General features: G+C 39.3%; 1 protein-coding gene across 5 annotated transcripts in view; it reads left to right on the top strand.

Annotated features, from left to right (window-relative positions):
- The window catches only part of septin9a (septin 9a), a 75,266-nt gene extending 54,062 nt beyond the window's left edge, over positions 1-21,204 (top strand). The window contains exons 3-11 of one of the 5 annotated variants that reach the window (XM_057345858.1): positions 8,321-8,521; positions 12,620-12,748; positions 12,894-12,975; positions 13,065-13,202; positions 15,819-15,936; positions 17,309-17,404; positions 17,499-17,595; positions 18,985-19,036; positions 19,722-21,204. In XM_057345858.1, coding sequence (XP_057201841.1) covers positions 8,321-8,521; positions 12,620-12,748; positions 12,894-12,975; positions 13,065-13,202; positions 15,819-15,936; positions 17,309-17,404; positions 17,499-17,595; positions 18,985-19,036; positions 19,722-19,854 — 1,046 coding nt within the window. In that variant the 3' untranslated portion in view covers positions 19,855-21,204. The remainder of the gene's footprint in view (positions 1-8,320; positions 8,522-12,619; positions 12,749-12,893; positions 12,976-13,064; positions 13,203-15,818; positions 15,937-17,308; positions 17,405-17,498; positions 17,596-18,984; positions 19,037-19,721) is intronic. The other 4 variants (XM_057345856.1, XM_057345857.1, XM_057345859.1 and 1 more) reach the window with 4 other exon arrangements.
- The last annotated feature ends 486 nt before the right edge of the window (positions 21,205-21,690 follow it).

Here is a 21,690-nt window from a genome sequence, read left to right as displayed (position 1 = left end):
CGTCTGTTTCCATGTTAGAGCTTTGAGGATGTTCAGGCTGGGACGTTCTGAACAGGGGAGATTTATTGGGTCTGTAAGCATCTGTGAGTTTGCAGAGGGGGCGTGTTTGGCCTTTCCGCTCCTTTTTCATCCTTCACTCCCTGTCTACACCTTTTCTCTTGGCCTTGTAATTAAACTGTGGAGGTTACAGGGCTGCGTGAGACCCAGACCCTCTCGTTCGGTTTAATTTCACCTTTCCTGTCATCTCTTATCCACCTTTTCCTGGATTTGTTCTGTGCTGTGGGTTTTCAAGGGAATTTTACGAAAACCTTTGAAGAACGTGCTTCTGACATATTTTGTTCCAAAACCATAAGAAATTATAATTTGCTTGAAGTACTTGAAGTCAATCTTAAGCGGGTTTTTTAAATTGCGGTCATCGTGATCGATTGTGTTTATTGTCTTTAAAGAAAACATCTTCACGAGCGAAATGAGTCAGTTGTCAAATGAGCGAAAGCTCAATTGTCAAGCTATTCAAAATAATGTTGTTTAGTGAAATTTGTTTCTCTAGTAACTTTCTTACAGTGTCATTCATGTACCTGCCCACATCCTGTAGCACAAAGTTCTCTTCCTCTTTGTCTCGGCCACATCATGATCTATTTGTTATATCGGCGTTTCCCGTCAACCTGTCACTCGCAGCCAATGACATTTTAACAGACTGCTGCAATATTCTGAGGTGGTGGTAATGAAGATAATGTTTAATCCTTGTCAACAGACCAGCCACTTCGACCAGGCCATGGCTCAGACTTGAAGTCACCGAGGGTATAAATGCATCATTTGACCCAAATATAATTTTCTCGCCCTGTATGTCTCATTGTAGGTGGCCATCTTAAAAAAAGCATATTGAACGTCAGGAACAAAATGAAGCCGTTCTTCCTGTCTTTTCCATAGCTTCCTAGCACATTTTGTCCTTTAGCTCCAGAGATCTCCTGGGGAAAATTTTGATGAGTCATTTCATAGAGCGCTCTCTATTTATGTTGTCAGCCCCGTGCAGCAGACCTCTGAAGGTTTTAGCCCACTAACACTCAGGCTTTAGGGGGATTCTGTGCAAAGGAAACCTCTCTAATTGGCTTTGTAGGGAATATTCATGGTGTTTGGTTTTTATACTCATGTATATGTCTACTAGCACTAAGCCCTTTGGAGAGCTACAGTAATGAGCAGCAGAGTGCCGCCATGGTGGACCTCTGAACTCGACTCATTTTCTTTCCTCCTGCGGTGAGGGCGAATGGCAGAGCGTGTTGGTTCGGCCGCAGAGCTGAGGTGTCGTAAACACCTGCCCCGCATATGAGGTTAACACATGTTCTCGCGAACCAGACGCTGCTGTGTCTGTCACCAAACTGGTGTGACTGGTGCTGATTTGAATTGCAAAGTATCGAAGATTGTCTGAATTTAACGGAGAGCAAGGACTTTTTAATGTCTTTAAGCCTCTTTCAATTTTCAAGGTTCATTCTTACTCCTGTCAGCTTGTGAATACTGTTTACCCGTTGTGAAGTGTGCATTAATCAAACAGAACCAGAATTCAAACTTTACATGTCAGTTTGCACTGTGTATGCCTAAGTAAACGTTCATTTTTCATACAGGATAGCTGTCTTGTTGAAGCTGATCTGGTGAACCTCTGCACTAACGTCAGTGTTTGGTTTCACATTGCAGTATACAATCACATTGGTCTTCATACCAGAAGGGATCAGCAAGACCCATCAAAAGATTTTTTTGCATATTTGAGTAATCAGATGACAACATATCTCAATGTTGAAATTGTTCATTCATCCAATGAACTGATTTTAAAGAACTGATAAGGGAACTTTTAAAGGAACAGTTCACCCAAAAATGAAAATGTTGTCTTCATTTACTCCTATGGTAGTTAATGGTGGCCAAGAACTGGTTGGCTATGTGTTCATCAGATCAAAGAAATGTATAAAGATTGGAACAACTCAAGGGTGAGTAAATGATGGCAGATGTTTTTTTTTTGGGTGAACTGAACCCCTTTAGAAAGAACATGCGGAAGACAATTGCTTTCTTTCTATATCTTATTTGATCTCTCGTGGCATTTTCGTTCTCCTCGAGTTTTCCGCATTGTAGAGGTGATGTCATTGTGCTGCATCAGCATTTCTTCAGTGTTGTTGAGGGCAGCGTTTCACCATGGGGTCAGATTTAGGAATCTTCTAACTGCCAGCCTGTAATTCCAAAGATACACTTTAACCTCGCTGGACTACTGTTGGCTCATTTGGTAGGAATGCCAGGAACACATTTCCAAATGCTGTATCACTCAAAATATGCAGTACATGTGGCTCATGTAGGACTTGTTGACTAGAGGAAGGAATAAAGAGAGTGACTTCATTTCTACTAAAAGCTTTTTGGCAGATGATTTCCTCTTTAATGCATTTATTGCTTTGGCAGTCAATCACAGTCACAGTACTCTGCATAACAATATTAAATGTTGGTGAGCATGTTATCCAAGTTGCTTTATTCTCATTTCAGTTTCTTCAAACATGAAACTTGATGAGGTTTTGGAATATTACCGGTTCCGTGAGGATGAACTAATGGATGTTTTTCACACCATCCTTATCGGACACTTCTGGTGTTCTTGGCCAGTTTGGGAGTATGATATCCCTCGCTTCCACACATTTTTCCATTGTGCACATGACACCATCTGCTTGTACAACCCCTGAGTAACAGATGTCACGCTTTCCAGCCCAGTCAACCCTGTTCCTGAGTCCTCACACCCTGTGTTTGTGTAGAGTTAACATCAGTTTCCCTTTTGCATTGAACTGTTGTCTGCGGGAGGCCACGGATTTGCTCATTCTCACTGTCTCCCTTTGTCTCATTCTCTCTCCCTGTCATTTATTTGTTGATTTTCTCCCTGGTCTGATCTTGCCTCTATAATGTTTTTGTAGTTTGCTGGAACTTAATGATATTCTTTCATAATTGTATGCATGTTGTTGTATAATGCATGTACTCAGGCTTTACTTATTCCATGTTGAGGCTTGTTTACCGTATGCATTCAGATAAGAAAGGTCTTGGCAAACCGATGGCTCTCTACGGTAATGCCTATATTTTACTTCTCTTTGAAGTGTAATGGTACTTTTAAGTGGTTTTGACTTATTTAAGAGAGGCGATAAATCCTCATCCTTGCGTTTTTTGCTTTGAATCATCCTAAATTAGGGAATGGACAAGGAGAAGAACAGATGTGACCAGTTTTCCAGAGCTCAGAGGAAATGTCCTATCAGTTTTACATGAATTTATTTGATATGCAGCTCATGTCTGGTCATCTGGACTATGGAAGAACTCAGGGATGTCTGGTTCTCTTCTTCATTTTTTTTTTTTTTTTTAGAGAAATAATATTCGGTTTGTAACTGATTCTGGCAGATCTCAAAACTAAGGTTTAATCAGACACAAGACATTGTGATTTTAAAGGGATACTTCACCTAAAAATTAAAATTCTGTCATCATTTACTCCCCTTCAAGTTGTTCCAAATCTGTATAAATTTCTTTGTTCTGATGAAGATATTTGTAAGAATGCTTACAACCAGACTGCTTTTGCCCCCCATTGACTACCATAGTAGGAAAAATACAAAAGTCAAAATTGTCTTCTTTTGTACTTTGTACTTTTGTAAATGATAAAGCAATTTTTCCTACTATGGGAGTCAATGGGGGGCAAGATCTGTTTGGTTATAAGCATTCTTCCAAATATCTTTCTCTGTGTTCATCAGAACAAAGAAATTTATACAGATTTGGAACAACTCAAAGGTGGTGAGTAAATGATGACAGAATGTTCATTTTTGGTGAAGTATCCCTTTAATGCAACCTACTTATCAGCCAAATATAATTAGTTTGTCTTTTCTGTTGAATCTCATGCTTGTTAAGATGGCATTCATTAAAGAAAGACGGGAAGTGAGTCATGAAATGCGATCTGACCTCACAGCTCGACCCGACTCCCCTTAGACTAGGGTGAGACATGAGGGTTTGTTTTCTCAGTCAGTGCAACATCTCAGCTCCTGCAAATCCTCAGGTGCACTTCACAAGTGTCCCACCATGGACACTGTGATTGATTTATTCCTCTCAGCCTGAGGTAAAAGCTGCAAATCAGTTATTCGGTGTGACTTCCTCTCTTCGAACTCTTTTTACTGCGGTGTTGGAGTTGCTGGCATTTATTTACAAAGCTATTGAATACTTGGGAGAAGGACGTTTTTTGCCTGTAATTGAAAACAGAAAGTGACTAACATTGTCCAGCTCTTGGCTTTCTGATGGAAAGTTTTGTTTTTGTCTTTTGAGGGTTTTGATGGATTTCGGTGAAGGAAGCAGCACAGTGTTATGCAAAGCACTCCATTTTACCTTGTGTGCTATTTTTTAAAGTATGTTTCACTGATGATAATTACTGTTTGTTTGTGATGGCAGGGGAACTGTGCTTTGGTTCTCATTATGTCAAGAATGACAAATATTGTGCTGATGGCTTAGAAACAGACTTGTTTTTTGTATGGCTGCCATGTTGTTTAAAAACAAGTCTTAGTGTGAAATTCACTAAGGAGCAGTTGTGCCAGTGATGGCTCGGTTTATTTCGCACCTGCTGTTTAGTGCCCTAATTCTGCAAATAAGGAAACAATGGAAATGCTGCCACAAAATCTGTAATGTATGCAATGTGTATTGTTCTATACTTTTAGAGTGTGAGTGCTAGGTTATTTGAGGATACAGCAGATTTTACGGCATAGATACACGCACACAATTTAGGACACATAAATGAAATGACACTAGATTTTTTGTCTTTACAGTATGATCTATAATGAGCATCATTTGTATAGAAGAAAGGCATTTCAGTTGTTGCTAAATTAGGGATAGTTTATCCATACATTTTAATCACCCTTTTGTCATTTAAAACCTGTATATGTGGAACACCCCTTACAGAAAAGACACGCAAAAAACACATGTGATCACATGTTCTTCACGTCACCACATGTTGCACATGTCATCCCATGGGTTTTTACATGTTATCCCATGGGTTTCACGTGGGAATTCACATAGAATTCACACCAAAATGTTCTAAAAAACACACATTTCACATGTGATCACACGTGTTTTTTGCACATGCTAAACACATGTTGTATACATGTGATCACATGCGAAAAACATCTAAAAAACATGTGAAATTCATGTGTCTTTTCTGTAAGGGACAGAAGAAGATATTTTGTGAAACGTCTATACAGTATGCCCATAAAAAGGAAGTCAATGGGTGCCAATGTTGTTTGGTTACAGCATTCTTCCAAATATCTTCTTTTGTGTTCTGCAGAAGAAAGGTGAGTAAATGATGACAGAATTTATTTTTGGGCGAACTATCCCTTTAATCACATTTTACAGCCGGTTAGACTGGACTGTGAAGAAGATGCACATTTTTACCGCAGTAACTTTATTGAATGAACCCTCTCAGCGTTCTGATATGTTCTGATCCAGGAAACAGCTCATCAGCAGGCGCAGGACTGCACGTTCACCTCCCCTCTCACCCCACGTTGTTTGTCTCGGTGGGTGTTTCAGCTTTCAGTCGGCCTGTCGAACTGTTATCTCCTCAGGCATGAAGTTTGATAGCGGCTGAGTCTCCACAGACCTGTCAGTCAACACTGTTTCTGTCAAAGCTGTTCACTTTTGCGATGAATGACAGGAGTCAGATAGAGGATTGCTTGCATTTTCAGCTCGGCCTTGTGACCTTACTGTAATAGTGTCAAACTATTGCGTTCAAACATAAATTACACTGTTTTTGCCTTAAAGGGATAGCTCTCACAAAAGAGAAAATGATGTCATCATTAATTCACCCTCATGTCGTTTCAAATCCACGTGACGGTCAGTCACTCACGTTCTTCTTCGATGGGAGAAAGTCATATGGAACAACATGGGGGTGAAACAAATTGTCCCACAACTGTCCCTGTAAATGACTGATAATCACATTTCTGTTTGGACATAATCTACAAATGCAGGCTATAATATTCCGTCTTTATTTGGAATACTGACCCATTAATGTGATTTTAATGATTTCCAGCTGTTTGCATAATTTGACATTGTTTTGTACATTAACCGGGTTAATGGTACTGGAGTTTTATGGGGTCAGTCCATTCGCACAGACACCTGTGTTCAGCACTCCTTTTACAGGCATGTATTCCCATTCTGAAAGACAGGGTGTGGGGTCAGTTTATTTTACCAAGATGCACAATATCGCTCAGGAAAAACGTCACGCATGGTCCTGGATGAAGGGGAAACCGTAGATGTGTAGGTCATCTTGTTCCTCTGTTGTGCCTCTGCTGTTATCTGGGAGTTCCTGGACTTTCTGTATGATTCACAGTGATGGGTGACTGTTTTCTTCCATTAGCTGCTGTAGCTGATCCAAGAACAGATGGAAAAGTAAATGTGTACAAAACCGTTCTGAAGAAGTTTATTGGCAAGAAAACTCAACGAACTGCTGTGATTGGGTCAAAGGTTGTTCTAGGTTTCATTGGGAGGTTTTGAAATGCCACTCTTGGGTTCAGTGGAGTAAAAACTCAATGTTTGTGTTTGACCAGCCTTTGTGGTGTTTGTGAATTCCTTTCTCAATACAGGTGGGCTTTTTAGAAGCCTCAAGCTATTGTGCTATTGTGAGGAGCTTCATTGAGGGTATTAGGATACCGGACATTACTGTGAGCTTAAGAGGATCACCACCAAATTCTCCTGAGTGCAGGTTTGGGAAAGTGAATGAGAATGCTGCGTGCATGGGGTGACTTCACAAAGATCCCATCTGTCGAACCGGGGCAGCACACTGTGTTCCTTACGGATTATAAAGTGCACAGGGAGGCCTTCAGAAAGCTCTGTTTGTGTCTGTGCATTGAGAACCTTGAAGAGCATCTTTCCTGTTGTGATGTCCAGAATATAAATGCTAACATTTAACAGGCCTTCTGTTAACATTGAGGGAGATTTGTGTGTCTGTGTGGTCATGTGACGGGGTCAGAGGAAGGAACATGTGCCATTTTGTTGCTAATGTAATCTGAGTTTAACCTTCAATGACAGTGATGAAATGGATGAGAGATGACCCCTCAGTGTTCCCTCGGGTCATTTTTTTAGCCTGTGCATTCATCAGCTTGTATTTACTCAGGAGGTGAATGTTCACGCAGTGGAATGTAAAGGACAGGGTGATTCCTGCCTCGACCAGGCTGAATAGGAAGGAGGAGGAGGGGACTCACGTTTTAAACGTCTGGACGGGAATACGAAACTGAGGAAGTGGTCTGTTTGGGCCGTAGAGGTAGCTATAGGTGTGTCTCCTCACCGCATGCAATATAAGTGCAGTGTAAACAGTGTGGTGGGGAAATATAAGTCTGTGTTCATACAGGCATCTGCGTATGACTGCTCAGGAAAATGATTGTTACCGACATGCCTAATGGGCTGCATGCCTGCCAAGTGTTCTCCGAATACTCAGGGTTTCTCAAACACAACAGAGAGAAATAGATCGAGGGAGACATAAAGTCTGTTTCAAAATGTAGACAATGAATTGTTTCTCAGGTTCATGTTGTGTTTCTAGGCTACACCAACCAAAGGCAGGTCCATTTCTGCATGTTTCAACATGGAGATGTCGTCTGGATGTAGTAGGAGTATCAATGTGAATGTATCAAATAGTGAGACATCTCTTTCCACTCACCTTACTGTCCTGACAGCTGTGATTCATTCTAGACGTATCTATTACTGTTTCTGTGCTGACTGCTCCACTGGAATACCTGTTGTGTAATATAATGTCATGTAACGGAGAGAGTCGGTTGAATCTCTGGGGGAAGAGCGTGTCTTTTGTGAAGGCAGGATTCCAGTTGCTGTGGGTTTGCTGGCTGGGTGCCCTGATGGGTGGAGAAGAGTCGACAGGCGTTCTGAATAACTGTGCCGAACTGCCATTGGATCAAGTTACTGACTTTCAGAATTTTAACCTGGAAAGAAAATTGTGCAAACGGCTAATGTTTATCGTGTGAAGAATGCATTCTTTGATATTTTTGTCGTTATGATCATGCATGATGACTAATGACATGCACACGGATGAAGTGGCACCTTGTTGTTGGAGTTACTTTTTTAGGGACCATGTGTTTATCTGTGTATGTCGTGGTCTTGCTAAATGGAGGTGAAAGGACACACAAATGTGTGTCAGGCCTGCCTTCTTCTGTCTTTTGGTTTTTGTAGAGACTGCATGGTTATGTCAAACATCATAATATATGTTTATTGTAATCATGATTGATGCCCTTATGAAACTTTCAATGCTGCATGATGTGTACTGACGGTAATCTCTCATCTGCAGGGTCAGAGGTCATTTCAAGCTACAGCAGCGGTAGCAGCAGCAGTAGCATCATGGCAGAGTCTGTTATACCAGAGATGCCCCCATCCATGTGCCTTGACAAGCCCACCATGGACTTCAGTTATGTGGGCATCGATGCCATCCTGGAGCAGATGAGGAGGAAGGCCATGAAACAAGGCTTTGAGCTCAATATAATGGTAGTGGGTAAGTAGACAGACCTCTTTACACTTTTGATTGATCTTCATCTAAGCTTAAAGGCATACTTCAGCCAAGAAACAAAATTTCCCCATGTTTTACTCACCCTCAAGGCATCCTAACTGAATATGACTTTCTTCTTGAAGAATAATGCAGTCCGAGTTATAATACCACGTATTGTTATCTCTCGGCTGCGCGTGAACCAGAGGCTTGTTTTTCCGGGAAATGACGTTGACGAAAGCTCCCACACAGAGGAGACGGTATTCTATTGGAACAAAACAAAAAATGCCACGTTCATCACCAGAACTTACGCCTGCGTCATTTGCGGGAAAAACAAACCTCTGGTTCGTGCGCAGCCGAGAGATAACGGAAGTTAGACATTATCGTTAATAACGCTGTCAATATGGATATTTCTCTTAAACAAACGTATCGATTCGCTTCAGAAGACCTTTGTTAAGACCACAGAGCCCAGAGTTCTTTGATTGATGGATGCACTTTTTGGAGCTTCAAAAAATTGCCCCCCATTCACTCCCATTGTACCGCTTGGAATAAAAAGGATACGTGGTATTATTCTTCAAGAAGAAAGTCATATTCAGTTAGGATCCCTTGAGGGTGAGTAAAACTGGGAAATTTTGTTTCTTGGCTGAAGTATCCCTTTTTTGAAGTATTATGAGTATCAATGGGAGATTGGGTAGCCTTACCTTGTTAAAAATGTTTTTGTTGTCTTGAGGTTGAATAATAATGTACTGCCTAATACTGGAGGTGTTGCTCATGTAGAATCCATCCATGGGGTGTGTTAGAGAATTGAAAGAGTGGGCACAAGCTTTCATATATTCAGAAGTGTAAAGACGTGTTTAATGAGTCGACTCCATCACACAGCCCAGGACAACGCTCCTGCTTGTGCCTTCAAATTACGGCCAGAGTTAGCAGTTCATTTTTCTCTTAACCCTCTGGGACTTTTTGTTTAGGGGTCACACTTGGCTTCTTCACGGTCAAAAGTGACTAAAGCCTTAAAAATGTAGCTTCTTTTTTTTCAGGAAAATAAATGTAATACTTTTTTGTTTAATAATGTTTTTTATTTACGCATTCTTAGAGAATTTGATGGTACTTAATAATATTTATGCTATAATTAATACCCATTTTTACCAGTATAGCCCTCTATAGAGTAGTTTGTGAATTCCCTATTTGTTCAGATATGACTTAGGATTTGTGGATTTAAATGTACATTTTAGACAATCTCAAAAAAAAAATTTCATCTTTTTGTCCATGTTTTGTCAACTTTTAGATAGTTTTGGTTTGATAAGTACCGAGTTTTGCATTATGATTACAGTCAAACATAAAAATGTTGTTATAAAGGGAACACATGGAAAGGCCCTGTTACTTAGTAGTTGATAATAACGAAATAAGTAATGGATAGTGATAAATCAAACACCATATACAAATATTTTGCAATTAATTGTCATTTCATTAGTTTACTGGGCCTCTTAATTTGGGGGCCACACTTGGCTCCTTCGCGTTAACACTTGGCTTTCAGAAGTTACTTTCAGGAACATTTATGTAATACATTTTTGTTCAAAATAATATTTCTTATTTTGCATTTTGAAAGATTTTAACCAGGCTGTCAGAGAGAGAGAGAGAGAGAGAGAGAGAGACTTTTGTATTTTTATTTCATTTATTGATTTTATTTAACATATTCTCAAAATTTGCTCTGTTGCAGCCTTACCATTTCATTTTTTTAGAGTGTGTGTGTCTCTGTGTGCTTGTGTGTGTGTGTGGGTGACTATTTTGCACTCTTGATATTTTAGAGTGTCACCCCTTGATTGCTGTGCACTTTTTTCTGCACAGTTGCTGATTTGTTGTTTGTACCACCAAAAGATTTTTTCATATTTCCCATTCATTTCCCATGTCTGTCATTTTTGACCGCGAAGGAGCCAAGTGTGACTATTTTTTTGTTACCCTTTTACATATACGAATCATGTCCATAATTGTTTTTGTTCACAGAGCTAATATGACAAGTAATTCAAGTGTCATCTCATTCCGATAAAGCTACGATTTTTAACATTTTTCGGTCAAAAATGATCGAAGAGTCCCTGAGGGTTAAAATATTTATTTGAGTGTGTGCTCAGAAGCTACTGCTTTTCAGGCATTTGTTTCGTAAAAAAATATTTTGATCTAATATCTAATATCATGTGTTTTTTCTCCATATTGGTAATTTAAGTAATAGCTCTGCTGTAACAAGCTTTGTAATTTAAGCATTTAAAGGATTGGAGAGACCATTTTCGGGAAAGTAAAAGTGTCGTAGATTACAGCGAGATGTTTATTTACTTCAACCTTTAATAAAACCAGCTTATGGTAATCAGAGCTTCAATTTTCCATAACACTTCCAACCTCACACACCTAGGCAGTGCAATTACACGCAGGCTATCTCAAGGAGCGCTCTGTTAAATGCTACGAGGCTTGCCAAGTGCGTTACGTTACATGTATATTTGTGTGTTTGTCTTTTCATTTTAGTGTTTTGTGTGTGTGTACTTGTGAGCATTTTATTGTGCGGTTAATGCGACCTGTGCCATTGCAGTGTATTATATTTAGTATTTTTAGCCCTTTAGACGCAGTATGTTAATGAACTTAATTACATTCATTCACACCATCAGTAAAGTGACAGACATTCAGATAAAGCCTGAAATGAAGAGTGAACTGGGAAATTGCTATTAAACTGATACAGGGTTTTAATGCACTATTATAGAGACCATTTTTAGAAGATAAATAGTCTCAAATAAATATAAGTAATTATATACACTACAGTAGATATATAAACCACTTCTGGCCAGTATTGTAGTTTATTAAACAAAGTGTCAGCTGTGTGATCCCATGGGTGGTACTGTATATTGGCTCTTTGGAGTCCCAGCTGCTTTAAACACAGCTCGTCCAATTCAAGTCCTTAGATTTTTATTTTCTTTTTTGCTTTGATCACTCATTTAAAATATTAAAACATTCGATTTATACGAGGCAGGAGAACTTCTACACTGGGTAAAGAATGGAAATGGAAAGGAAAACGGAAAGAGCCGTCTGCATTTAATAATGTGGCACAGAAGTGTTTAAGGCCTCAGATGATCGCGAGCACGTTAATGGAGGTGATACATCTTGATCACATTTGGTTTTAGGTAATACGGACTCATTTGGAACCGTCAGACTTTTCGGAAAGCGTTTCAACTTGCTTCCCAGAGGGTTTATTGACGCAGTTCTTGTACTAAATGTAAAATGATTTATGTGCTGTTTATGGGAGACAGTAATTAAGTTCAGTTAGAGACAGCACAGGCAACCTGGCATCTTTGTGCTAGGCATGGCGCTCTGGGTCAGTGTGTCCAAACGTGCTGTTGATTTAACCCAGTTAGAGCTGAGAGCGCCAATCCTCTCCACAGACCTCCAGTTCCTGTTCCCAGCCAACCAGCTGCAAACCCATTTGTTCTCGGACTTCACATTTCTTTATATTTGTGTGAATGATAAGAGCATCTGGTCATGCTTATCCATTTGCTAGGGATGTTTTGCTGCTCATCCAAGGGGCTCTTAAAGGAGCAGTCACACAAAAATGAAAGTTCAGCGAATAATTCAATAATTCAACTTCTTATCTCTCTTATTTGGTTCCACTTATTTTAAACTTAACCGCAGCTGGTATTGTGGTAGTGTATATATACTATAAGTGCTATTCATGTTATCCTATGGCTCTGCTATATGAATGTTTTTGTGTCATCCTTCCCGCATTTACTGTGTATCAGAAAGACATGACGGAAGAAGAGCATGCCCGTCATTACTAGAGCGTGATGTGCCCGTGGCTGACAGATGTGAGCTTGCTGAGGTTAAAGAAGACCACAACTCAACACTCCTTTAACGTAGAGCCGGAGGGGTGCTAACTTCAGTCAAACCACAGGACAGCCTGAGAGAAAGAATCACTCGTGCTCTGCGGATGAATTAGATCTATTCACGCTAAATGCTCAACAAGAATGCGTATCAAATCACAGACGAAAGGATGTGTTAAAGAACTATTTAGGCTCAAAATGAAAATACATTTCATGTCTTCTAATGCTGATTTGGATTAATATGTGTGTACAGGTCAGAGTGGATTAGGAAAGTCCACACTAATGAACACGCTCTTCAAGTCCAAAGTGAGCCGGAAGTCTGTCCTGGGCACAGCTGAGGAGAAGATTCCCAAAACTATAGAGATCAAGTCCATCAGTCATGGTAAAAATACACAGATTCAACATGATCATGTGTTAGTGTTTCATTCATTCATAATAGTGAATTCAAACAGCCTTTCATCTGCTGCCAGAATGTAATACATATGGGATTGGATGTGGTAGTTACTTGAATTATCTCTCTCATACAGACATCGAGGAGAAAGGGGTTCGAATGAAGCTGGCAGTCATAGACACACCAGGGTTTGGAGATCAGATTAACAATGAGAACTGGTAAAGTAGAATTGTGTGTTCTTTGTCTTTCTGTTTTGTGTTGTGTTTGTGTTTGTGTTGTTTCTGTACTCTGTGTCTCTCTCTCTCAGTTGGCAGCCCATCATGAAGTTCATCAATGACCAGTATGAGCAGTACCTGCAGGAGGAGATCAACATTAACAGGAAGAAGAGGATTCCAGATTCAAGAGTGCACTGCTGCATATACTTCATACCGCCCACAGGACACTGGTCAGTTCACACGCTGTGTGTGTTCACGTCACGTCTGTGTACCTTTACAAGTGATTTGATGCAAACATTCTCTTCCTGTTATTTAACTAAACATCTGTGTAAGCATGCGCTTTCAGTTTGATTGTGCGTGTTCACATACAGTATCAAGGCATGTGAACACCCTAATGACCTTGTTCAGTTCAATTCATTTCCATTCATTTCCAATTCAATTTGTTTGTCACATACACATGATACAACTAGCAGTGAAACGTAGGTCTGGTCAACTGTACTTAGACTGTGCAAGTAATAGAGCCGTAGAGAGGAAGTAATAAAGCGCAAAATACAGTATACTTAAAGGGATAGTTCACCCAAAAATATGTATATAATAATAATAATAATATATATGATGTATAAAATGATATTTGGAAGAATGTGAGCAAATAGATCTCGTCCCCCATTGACTCCCATAGTATTTATTTTCCCTACTATGACAATAAATGGGAGATGAGATCTGTTTGGTTACTGACATTCTTCCAAATATCTTCTTTTGTGTACATCAGAACTAAGACATTTATACATGTTTGGAGTAATTGATGACAGAATTTTCATTTTTGGGTGAACTATTCCTTTAACAATTGTAGAAAAATATTTACAGTAAGAATATAAATACAAAAAAAATGTATCTTAACAGAAAACATATTTACGGAATATGCGTAGTGGAAAGACATCAGAGTTGAGATCAATCTGCGAAAAAAAAAGAAATTATAAAGACTTATAAGTAGTGATAGATGGCAGGTAAACAGAGTGTAAAGTTATAGATAAATATACTTTGTACATTTTATATTATATATTATTTATACTTAATTTAAAATGCTAGATGGAAGAGAATGGTAAGGAATATAATTCCCTTTACTGGCCTCAAGAGGGCAGTGCTGCTTCTGCTGGGAAATGCGTCCATGAACTTTTAACATTTTATGCATTTGGCAGACACTTTTATCCCTGTGTCACAAACATGAACTGGCTGGGAATCAGTTTAAGGAATTATGTTTTAATTACAGCTTGTAAAAACTAGCTTGTTGAGTAAAGGCCTCACACATTTCATTTTCAACAAAACTGCTGGACCTCAGACATTTAAACTGTGACTGTATAACATTTGTTTCCAATTTCAGTTTAAGGTTCTTTGGGATTTTAAACATTAATAATATGCTTTGTGAGCAGTAACTAGTCAACATTTACCAGTAACTGCTGCTGTTGCATCCAAAAATATATATTTGTGCCAAATGTAGTGGGTGGTCTGTTCTGGTGTTTGACAGTGATAAAGGATCATGTATTTTGTGTGTTTTTATAGCTGTTGCTGGAGAACATGTGTCTCCAGATGGATTTTGGGGATATTAATGTTACAGCATGACCTGTAGAATGAACTTGCAGTATTCCCATAAGAGACGCAAAGTGTCTGAAAATGATGGCAATTCTTCCATCTATCCCTTTATCCATCCTTACCTTCATCTATCCATCCTTGCCTTTGTCCAAGATGTGAGATCCCTAAACACACACTCCCCGGATGTGTATGGACTCCGTGTGCTGATACCCCTGGAGCGTGTGGTGCAGGCCCTTCTGTGGCCGCTTTGATTGAATAAGTGTCTCATGTGCGTCCAGCGCTGCAGATGTCACTGGTGTGTATGTGTGCTGCTCAGCAGCTGCAGTCTGGCTTTGAGCGGCTCGGTTAATTAGAGTCTAACAGTCGGCCATAGAGACTGCAGGCTGGGTCAGTGGCACAGTCACACTAGCAGGAGATCTGATCTGATCTAACAAACTACATCTGTGTGTCTTCTCCCTTGTGTGCTTTTCTTTCACATGTCTGTCAAGGTCTCTTTACACCTCCCAAAGATATGCCGGAATAATCTGAGAGCAGTTTCATCCCCAGCCTTTTTAAGATGTGTTTATTATCTTAGAGTTTGTGTATTTTTGGCAGTTTCGCCCTCTGGTGGTTCATGTGTCTTCCTTTTATAGATGTGTAAACTGTTTTACTGTCCTCCAGTGTCAGAAATTAATATTTAGCCCTATTTAGAAATATTTTATTAGAAATATTTAACCCTAGAGCAATTTATTTTTATTGTTTATTCTAACTATAAAAAAACTTTGTCCATTGGAAACTTGATTATTTATTCAAATTTATCTATCAAAATTTTCACCACACATTTAAAGGTGCTGTGTGTAATTTTTTTGGAGGATCTATTGACAGAAATGCAATATAATATACAAAACTATGTCTTCAGAGGTGTATTAAAGACCTTACATAATGAAGCGTTATATTTTATTACCTTAGAATGAGCTATTTCTATCTACGTACACCGCGGGTCCCCTTGCATGGAATTCACCATGTTGTTTCTACAGTAGCCCTAAACGGACAAACTGCTCTAATGAGCGCTTTTCATAAATATGTTATCTCCTTCGACAAATAAAGCGACTTCTTAGTCCTGTGTCAGCCGCCATAGTGCTTCGAAAGGGAGGGGTGAGCGGTGGAGTGAGCCGTTGGTTGCAATTCTCAATCTCACCGCTAGATGCCGCTAAATTTCATAGACTGGACCTTTAAAGTATCTTGGACATGTAATGAAATTATGGGAATTGTTTCTATAGTCTCAGGCCTTTGGATGTGGAGTTCATGAGACGCCTCAGCAAGGTGGTGAACATCGTTCCTGTCATCGCCAAAGCTGATACTCTGACACTAGAGGAGAGGGATTTCTTCAAGAAGAAGGTGAGCTAAAGTCTCTAAACACGTCTGCTTTACAAAGAAAAAGTTCATTTAAAACAAATGTCTGCTATTCATTTATGTATTCAGACAGAATTGTTTGTAAAGTGATTTTTTCCAGTGATTGTCATGTTGGGCAGTTTGTCTTTATTTGTTACAAATTCATAGTATCTGGCATGTTGCACAAACACGGTTAACTGCAAAAAATTGTTGTTTTACAGTAAATATTTGTATTAATGTGGAAGTTTGTGTGGTGAACCCCAGTGAAATACTGTGAATGCTACAGCTCAATGCAATGAAGCTTGGAAGAACTGATACATGCTGTCATGTTCTAGTTGTAGTTGGCAAACTTTTTTCTTCCCTGAGAGATTTCCAAGATTACAGATGGTGTCTCCAAAGCTTCTACAGAAATGCTGCAGCACTCCATGAGCACTAATGCAGATTTTGTTTCTGGCGGTTTATTTATGGTTTATTTATGATCATATTCATAACAATAAATGATGACTTTGGTTTTACAGTAAATGTCTTGATTTTCTTGATTTTGGATTGTTTTGATTGTTCTGCGAGTCTCAAAGCTAGTTTATGTAGTTATTTATGCAGTTTTAGTAAATCTGGTGTAAGACTGAGATGACACATGGTATGATGAGGTTTAGGTGTGCAACATCTGTTTTTAAACTGTTAGCTGCAGTTAAGAGCATTTGCCAACCTCAACCGCCTCTTTGGGCTTGTGCTGGCGTGCCTCTTTACTGAAGGAAAACATACCACCTGGACCACTAGCATAGAGCTATCTCTGTTTTGGAAAGCTCTCTGTGCTTCTGATACCACATTAATGCATCTCTTCTTGCCAATAAGGAAAAATATAATATCTAAAGCTACTATTACTTGTAGGGTCTTTTAGATTATTTCATATAGATGTATATTACAGTTTTTTAATTATATTAATTTCAGCCGTTTGTATGGATCGGCTTGTGTATAGAACAGACTTGTATATGGATTGACTGGTTCTCGCCATGAATATAGCCTGAAATGCTGGAATGGCGTTAAGAATGAATAAAAACAAACGATTATATTTATTTATATTAATTATCAACATTCATTTGCATTAATTAATTTGCTCAATGTCTCCGTTACATATTTAACAACGTTTTAGGCTGAAATTTCTGAGTATAAAATGACTTTGTTCGACTTGAGGCTAAAATACACTGCAAGACTTTTGCTCAGATTTTCAGTCTGGACTTGTTGCAGAAAGTCTGCAGATTTGATCAGTTAGTTCAAAAAGTCTGCAAGTGTATGATGTCTAGTTAAAAAAAAAATCTGTTCAGATTTTAAAAGTCTTGTAGTGTATTCCAGCCATTAACTATGTTTTTATGTTATGTAGATCAGGGAAGAGCTTCGGGCCAATGGTATAGATGTCTATCCACAGAAAGAGTTCGATGAGGACGCCGAAGACAGGATGATCAACGAGAAAATAAGAGTGAGTTTGCACTATTAAGACCGTATATCCATTTTATGGTTGAGAATAGGATGAGACCGACATTACAATCTCATTGTCCTATTTCTCCAATCAGGAGATGATTCCCTTTGCGGTAGTAGGAAGTGACCAAGAGTATCAGGTCAATGGACGGAGGCTCCTGGGAAGGAAAACAAAATGGGGAACCATTGAAGGTACAGTATGGTGACTGGCGAAAACATCTCTAGAGTGTGTCGAAATGAGAGGGAGAGAAAGTGATTAGTGAAGCATGGGCTATGCAGACACCAGCGTTCTTTAAGCACATCAAGGGAACTCATTAACCGTAGACACACGGCTATGAGTCAGGCATCTTAAAGCAGCTCTTATCTGCTGGAATTGAGGACTCACTCAGAAGACCATTACGACTGCGTTGTTTTGACTTATGTGAGTCAGCGGCCTGCTGTCGGACCGATAAGATGCATTCGTCAGGGAGCGTCCGGAGCTACATGCACCATGGTAATGGTGATGTCATAGTTCCTTTTGTTAAAGACCTGCGGTAAATGAAGCCTCGCAGGCAAGATCATTGGCTGGCCTTTTTTTTTAAATAAGTTATTTGAGCTGGTTAGTTGTCAGTTGTTCTTTTAGAGAACTTAAGGTTATACTTTATTACTTTTAGTTGCATTCCCACAGATACAGAAAGAGAGTTCTATTAAAAATATAAGTGTAGCCTGATGGACGAGTCAAAATGTTTACAGGTGCTTACAGGTGACGTGTAATATCAAATGCTTAATTCAGAAAGACAACTGGAAGGAAGCCAGGTCGAATGGTTGGCTTAACCCGGGTTGGGATTTTAGGGCCAGATAATCTGTTCGTCCAAGAACTGGCAGAGAGAAGGATTGTCCTTCACTGTAATGACTAACCTTACCTTTAAGTGCACATGTTGACTTGTTTTGTTGACAGCAATAGACAGATTTGTTGTGTGCTAACTGCCAGGATAGTTGATGGACAGAAGCAGTAAAACCGCCGCTTTGATGAGAAGTGTTTTGAGTTGACAGAGTTAAATGAACCCCCCTGTAATTATCCTGTAATGTTTTTGAGAAGATGCACTCTTTCTTTGAAAACCTTTCATTTTCTGCGCGGATGTTTCTGTGTGGTTTCGCCGTGGTGGCTTTCTTTGTTTCATTTTTGAAGCTATAATTCAGAAGTATAAAATATCTTCCTGTGGCTCAGCTAGTAAAAAATGGCATTAGCAACAGTAAGGAGTTAGATATCCAGTTAGATGTCCAAGGAACACATGAATTGCTTAAATGTGTTGGTCACTTAATCTAAAGTTAAAAACACATGTCAAATGCATAAATATGAAACATAAACACATTTTTTGTCACACAGAATTTGTCTGTCATTCAGAAACGCTTTTCCTAATTTCTATCCACCCTGCATGTTTTCTTGCAACAGCTCCGCCTAGTGGCCAAGTGGTTATTGCTAAAAAACATTACTCCACATGGCTAAAGAGGAAAAACTGCACAATTCATTTGATTATTACAGCCTTTTATTTATTGATATTTAAACTTTTAATGTGTTTTGTTTTGTTTTTGTGTCTGTAGTTGAGAATATTGCCCATTGCGAGTTTGCTTACCTGCGGGACCTCCTCATAAGGTGAGTGACTTCAAACACCTACAGTACATGCATGGTATAACAAGCTTATTAAAGGGATAGTTGACCCAAAAATGAAAATTCCGTCATGAATTACTCACTCTCTGGTTGTTCCAAACCTGTATAAATTCTTTGTTTGGTTGAACACAGAGAAAGATATTTGGAGGAATGCTTGTAGCCAAACAGTTCCTTAACCCCATTGACTAACATAGTAGGAAATATGACAATGGTCAAAAGTGCCCCAGAACTGTTTGCCGTCCTACGTTCTTCCAAATATCTTCTTTTGTGTTCAAAAGAACCCAAAAATTATAAAGTAATTTTTCCTACTATGGCAGTCAATGCGGTCCAAGAACTGTTTGGTTACAAGCATTCTTCCAAAATGTCTTCCTCTGTGTTCATCAAATTTATACAGATTTGTTACAACTCGAAGGTGACTAAATGAAGACAGAATTTTTATTGTTGGTTGTACTATCCCTTTAATGGAATAATGTATCCAGACATTATTTTTTATTTTCTTTGCACTTTTGTTGTTCCACACCTATATGACTTTTTTGTCATCTGTGAAACGCAAAATGAGGCAAAGTAAATGTATGTATGCAGTATTTTCCCTTTTTGGTGAACTGTTCCTTTTAATGTACATTGAAAGTGTTAGCGATACATGAATCCATGCTTGGCTGTTGTTCCGCAGAACCCACATGCAGAACATTAAAGACATCACCAGCAGCATCCACTACGAGATGTACCGTGTCCGTCGACTCAACGAGAACAACACTCAGGCCAACGGCCTCGGCGATCACCACCCCGCCTCCCACGAAATCTAGCTCCCCCGACTGAACAACCCTCACCCATTTCTCCCTCCTCCCCGCGTCCACCTTACACTCCGTTCCAGCCCCTTCAATCAGCCGTGGACTGAGATGAAGAGGTCAATCAAGAGAAGCACATAATGACTTTACCTCCCACAAACTTCATGTCCATAAACCCTCCAAACGTTTTATTCTGGCACCAGAGACCCAAAGCAAAGAGCTCTTTCTTAAAAATAACTCTGATTTGCCCGTTAAAGAGCTTCTCTGTATATTGCATGTGTTTGACTGATGCTGTGTGCATTAGGAGTCATTGTACAAAAAAGTGTAAGCTCTTTACATGCAAGATTATGATTCATGATTATTTTACAGGGGGTTTCTCAGAAATACATATTTTTATGCGATTTGTCAACTGTTCTATTAATATTTATGCTTAATTTTGAGCGGGCCCCATAACAGGCGAAGTCATCTTCTGTATCCAGGGTCTCATTTCCATATTAAATAATGATCCATTTGTTCCAGCTGTCTCTTTTCGGCACAGGTGGAGTTGATTGTTGAGTCTACAGGTTATCTGGTGTCTTTCTTTACAAAGCCAGCTCGCCAACATCAATCCTGCGCAACCTGTTGTGCCGTTGGTTTTGCTGTTTTAAAGTGTTCAGATGATACGGGGAAACAGTCATTGAACCCCTGGTGCCTTATTGAAACGGTAATGAGTGGAATCACAGGGTTAGGATTTGTATTCCAAACATTGTGAATAGTTTTTGTCCATGAACAAGAAAAGAACTGACCAGTGGCTACAAATGATCTTATTGACGGTAGAATGTGATCTGGGTTTGACCTGTCCATCATACTTCAGTTCACGTGTGTGTACACCTGGCACAGTTTTTTTATCAGGCAAAATTAAGTGCCTTGTTTTTACTTTCAGACCCCCTTGTTTTTGGATATGTGGAAATGTACACCATCCAGACAGCTTTCGTTTGTCAGTTGTCTTCTAGCTCAGAGGAATAGGCCTGCGGGAGAGAGAACTTTAAACCGTGCCAAGATTTCTGTGTGCCTGAACTTTTTGAAGATTCCTTCCATGTCTGATAAGGAGCCACTTTTAAGAACGGCTCAGGCTTTTTTTTGTTCTGTGCAAAACTCTTCATAAACGCTCATCTTTGGGAAAATATATTTGTTTTGTCCTGTGCTGTGTATTCATAGTGATAAAATTTTTGTATTATCAGAGTAACACAAATAACTCCTGGTATTTTAAAAGAATAAAGATTTAAATGATAAATAATTATTTTGACTTTTTTCAACTGTTTAATTGACTTGCAAATTTGTCTCGACGGTGCAGCTGGGAGAATTTGTTCATATAGTTCTTTTTCACTCTCATTCGGTTTCATTGTTAATTAGGTTAAATTAAATAATTAAACTCAGTGTTTTGAATAAAGCTGTAGGATTTTGACATGCGAGTACTCTTCTAGTATAAAAACATGCCCATGTCTTGGTTTATTAGCTAAATTGTTGTATGGCAATTGCATCTATTTTGACTCCTTAAACCTTAAGACTAAACAGCTTAATGGCATTTCCTACAGTATTAAGTTAACGTAATGTGTAGCATCAGACTCTTGTCTTTTCTGAGTGAAGAGGTGATATCCCATGATGCTTTCCCCCTCCCAATCCGACTCAAAATGGAGATGCCCTCAAAATGGCTCCCCTCTTTCTCACCTTGAGGGAAACAGATGGTGCCCTGTGCCGCGCGTCTTCCCTGCCCGTGCCGCACAACTCTGTTTTCCACATTCCTTCTCTCATGCATCCCACAAAATGAGAAAGCGAGGCATCTGTTACCCACTATGATCTATTTGTTATCCCTCC

Source organism: Triplophysa rosa, linkage group LG11 (genome assembly GCF_024868665.1).
Source record: "Triplophysa rosa linkage group LG11, Trosa_1v2, whole genome shotgun sequence".
Taxonomy (NCBI): domain Eukaryota; kingdom Metazoa; phylum Chordata; class Actinopteri; order Cypriniformes; family Nemacheilidae; genus Triplophysa; species Triplophysa rosa.
Note: the sequence above shows the minus strand (reverse complement) of the source record. Positions and strands in the feature narration are given on the sequence as shown.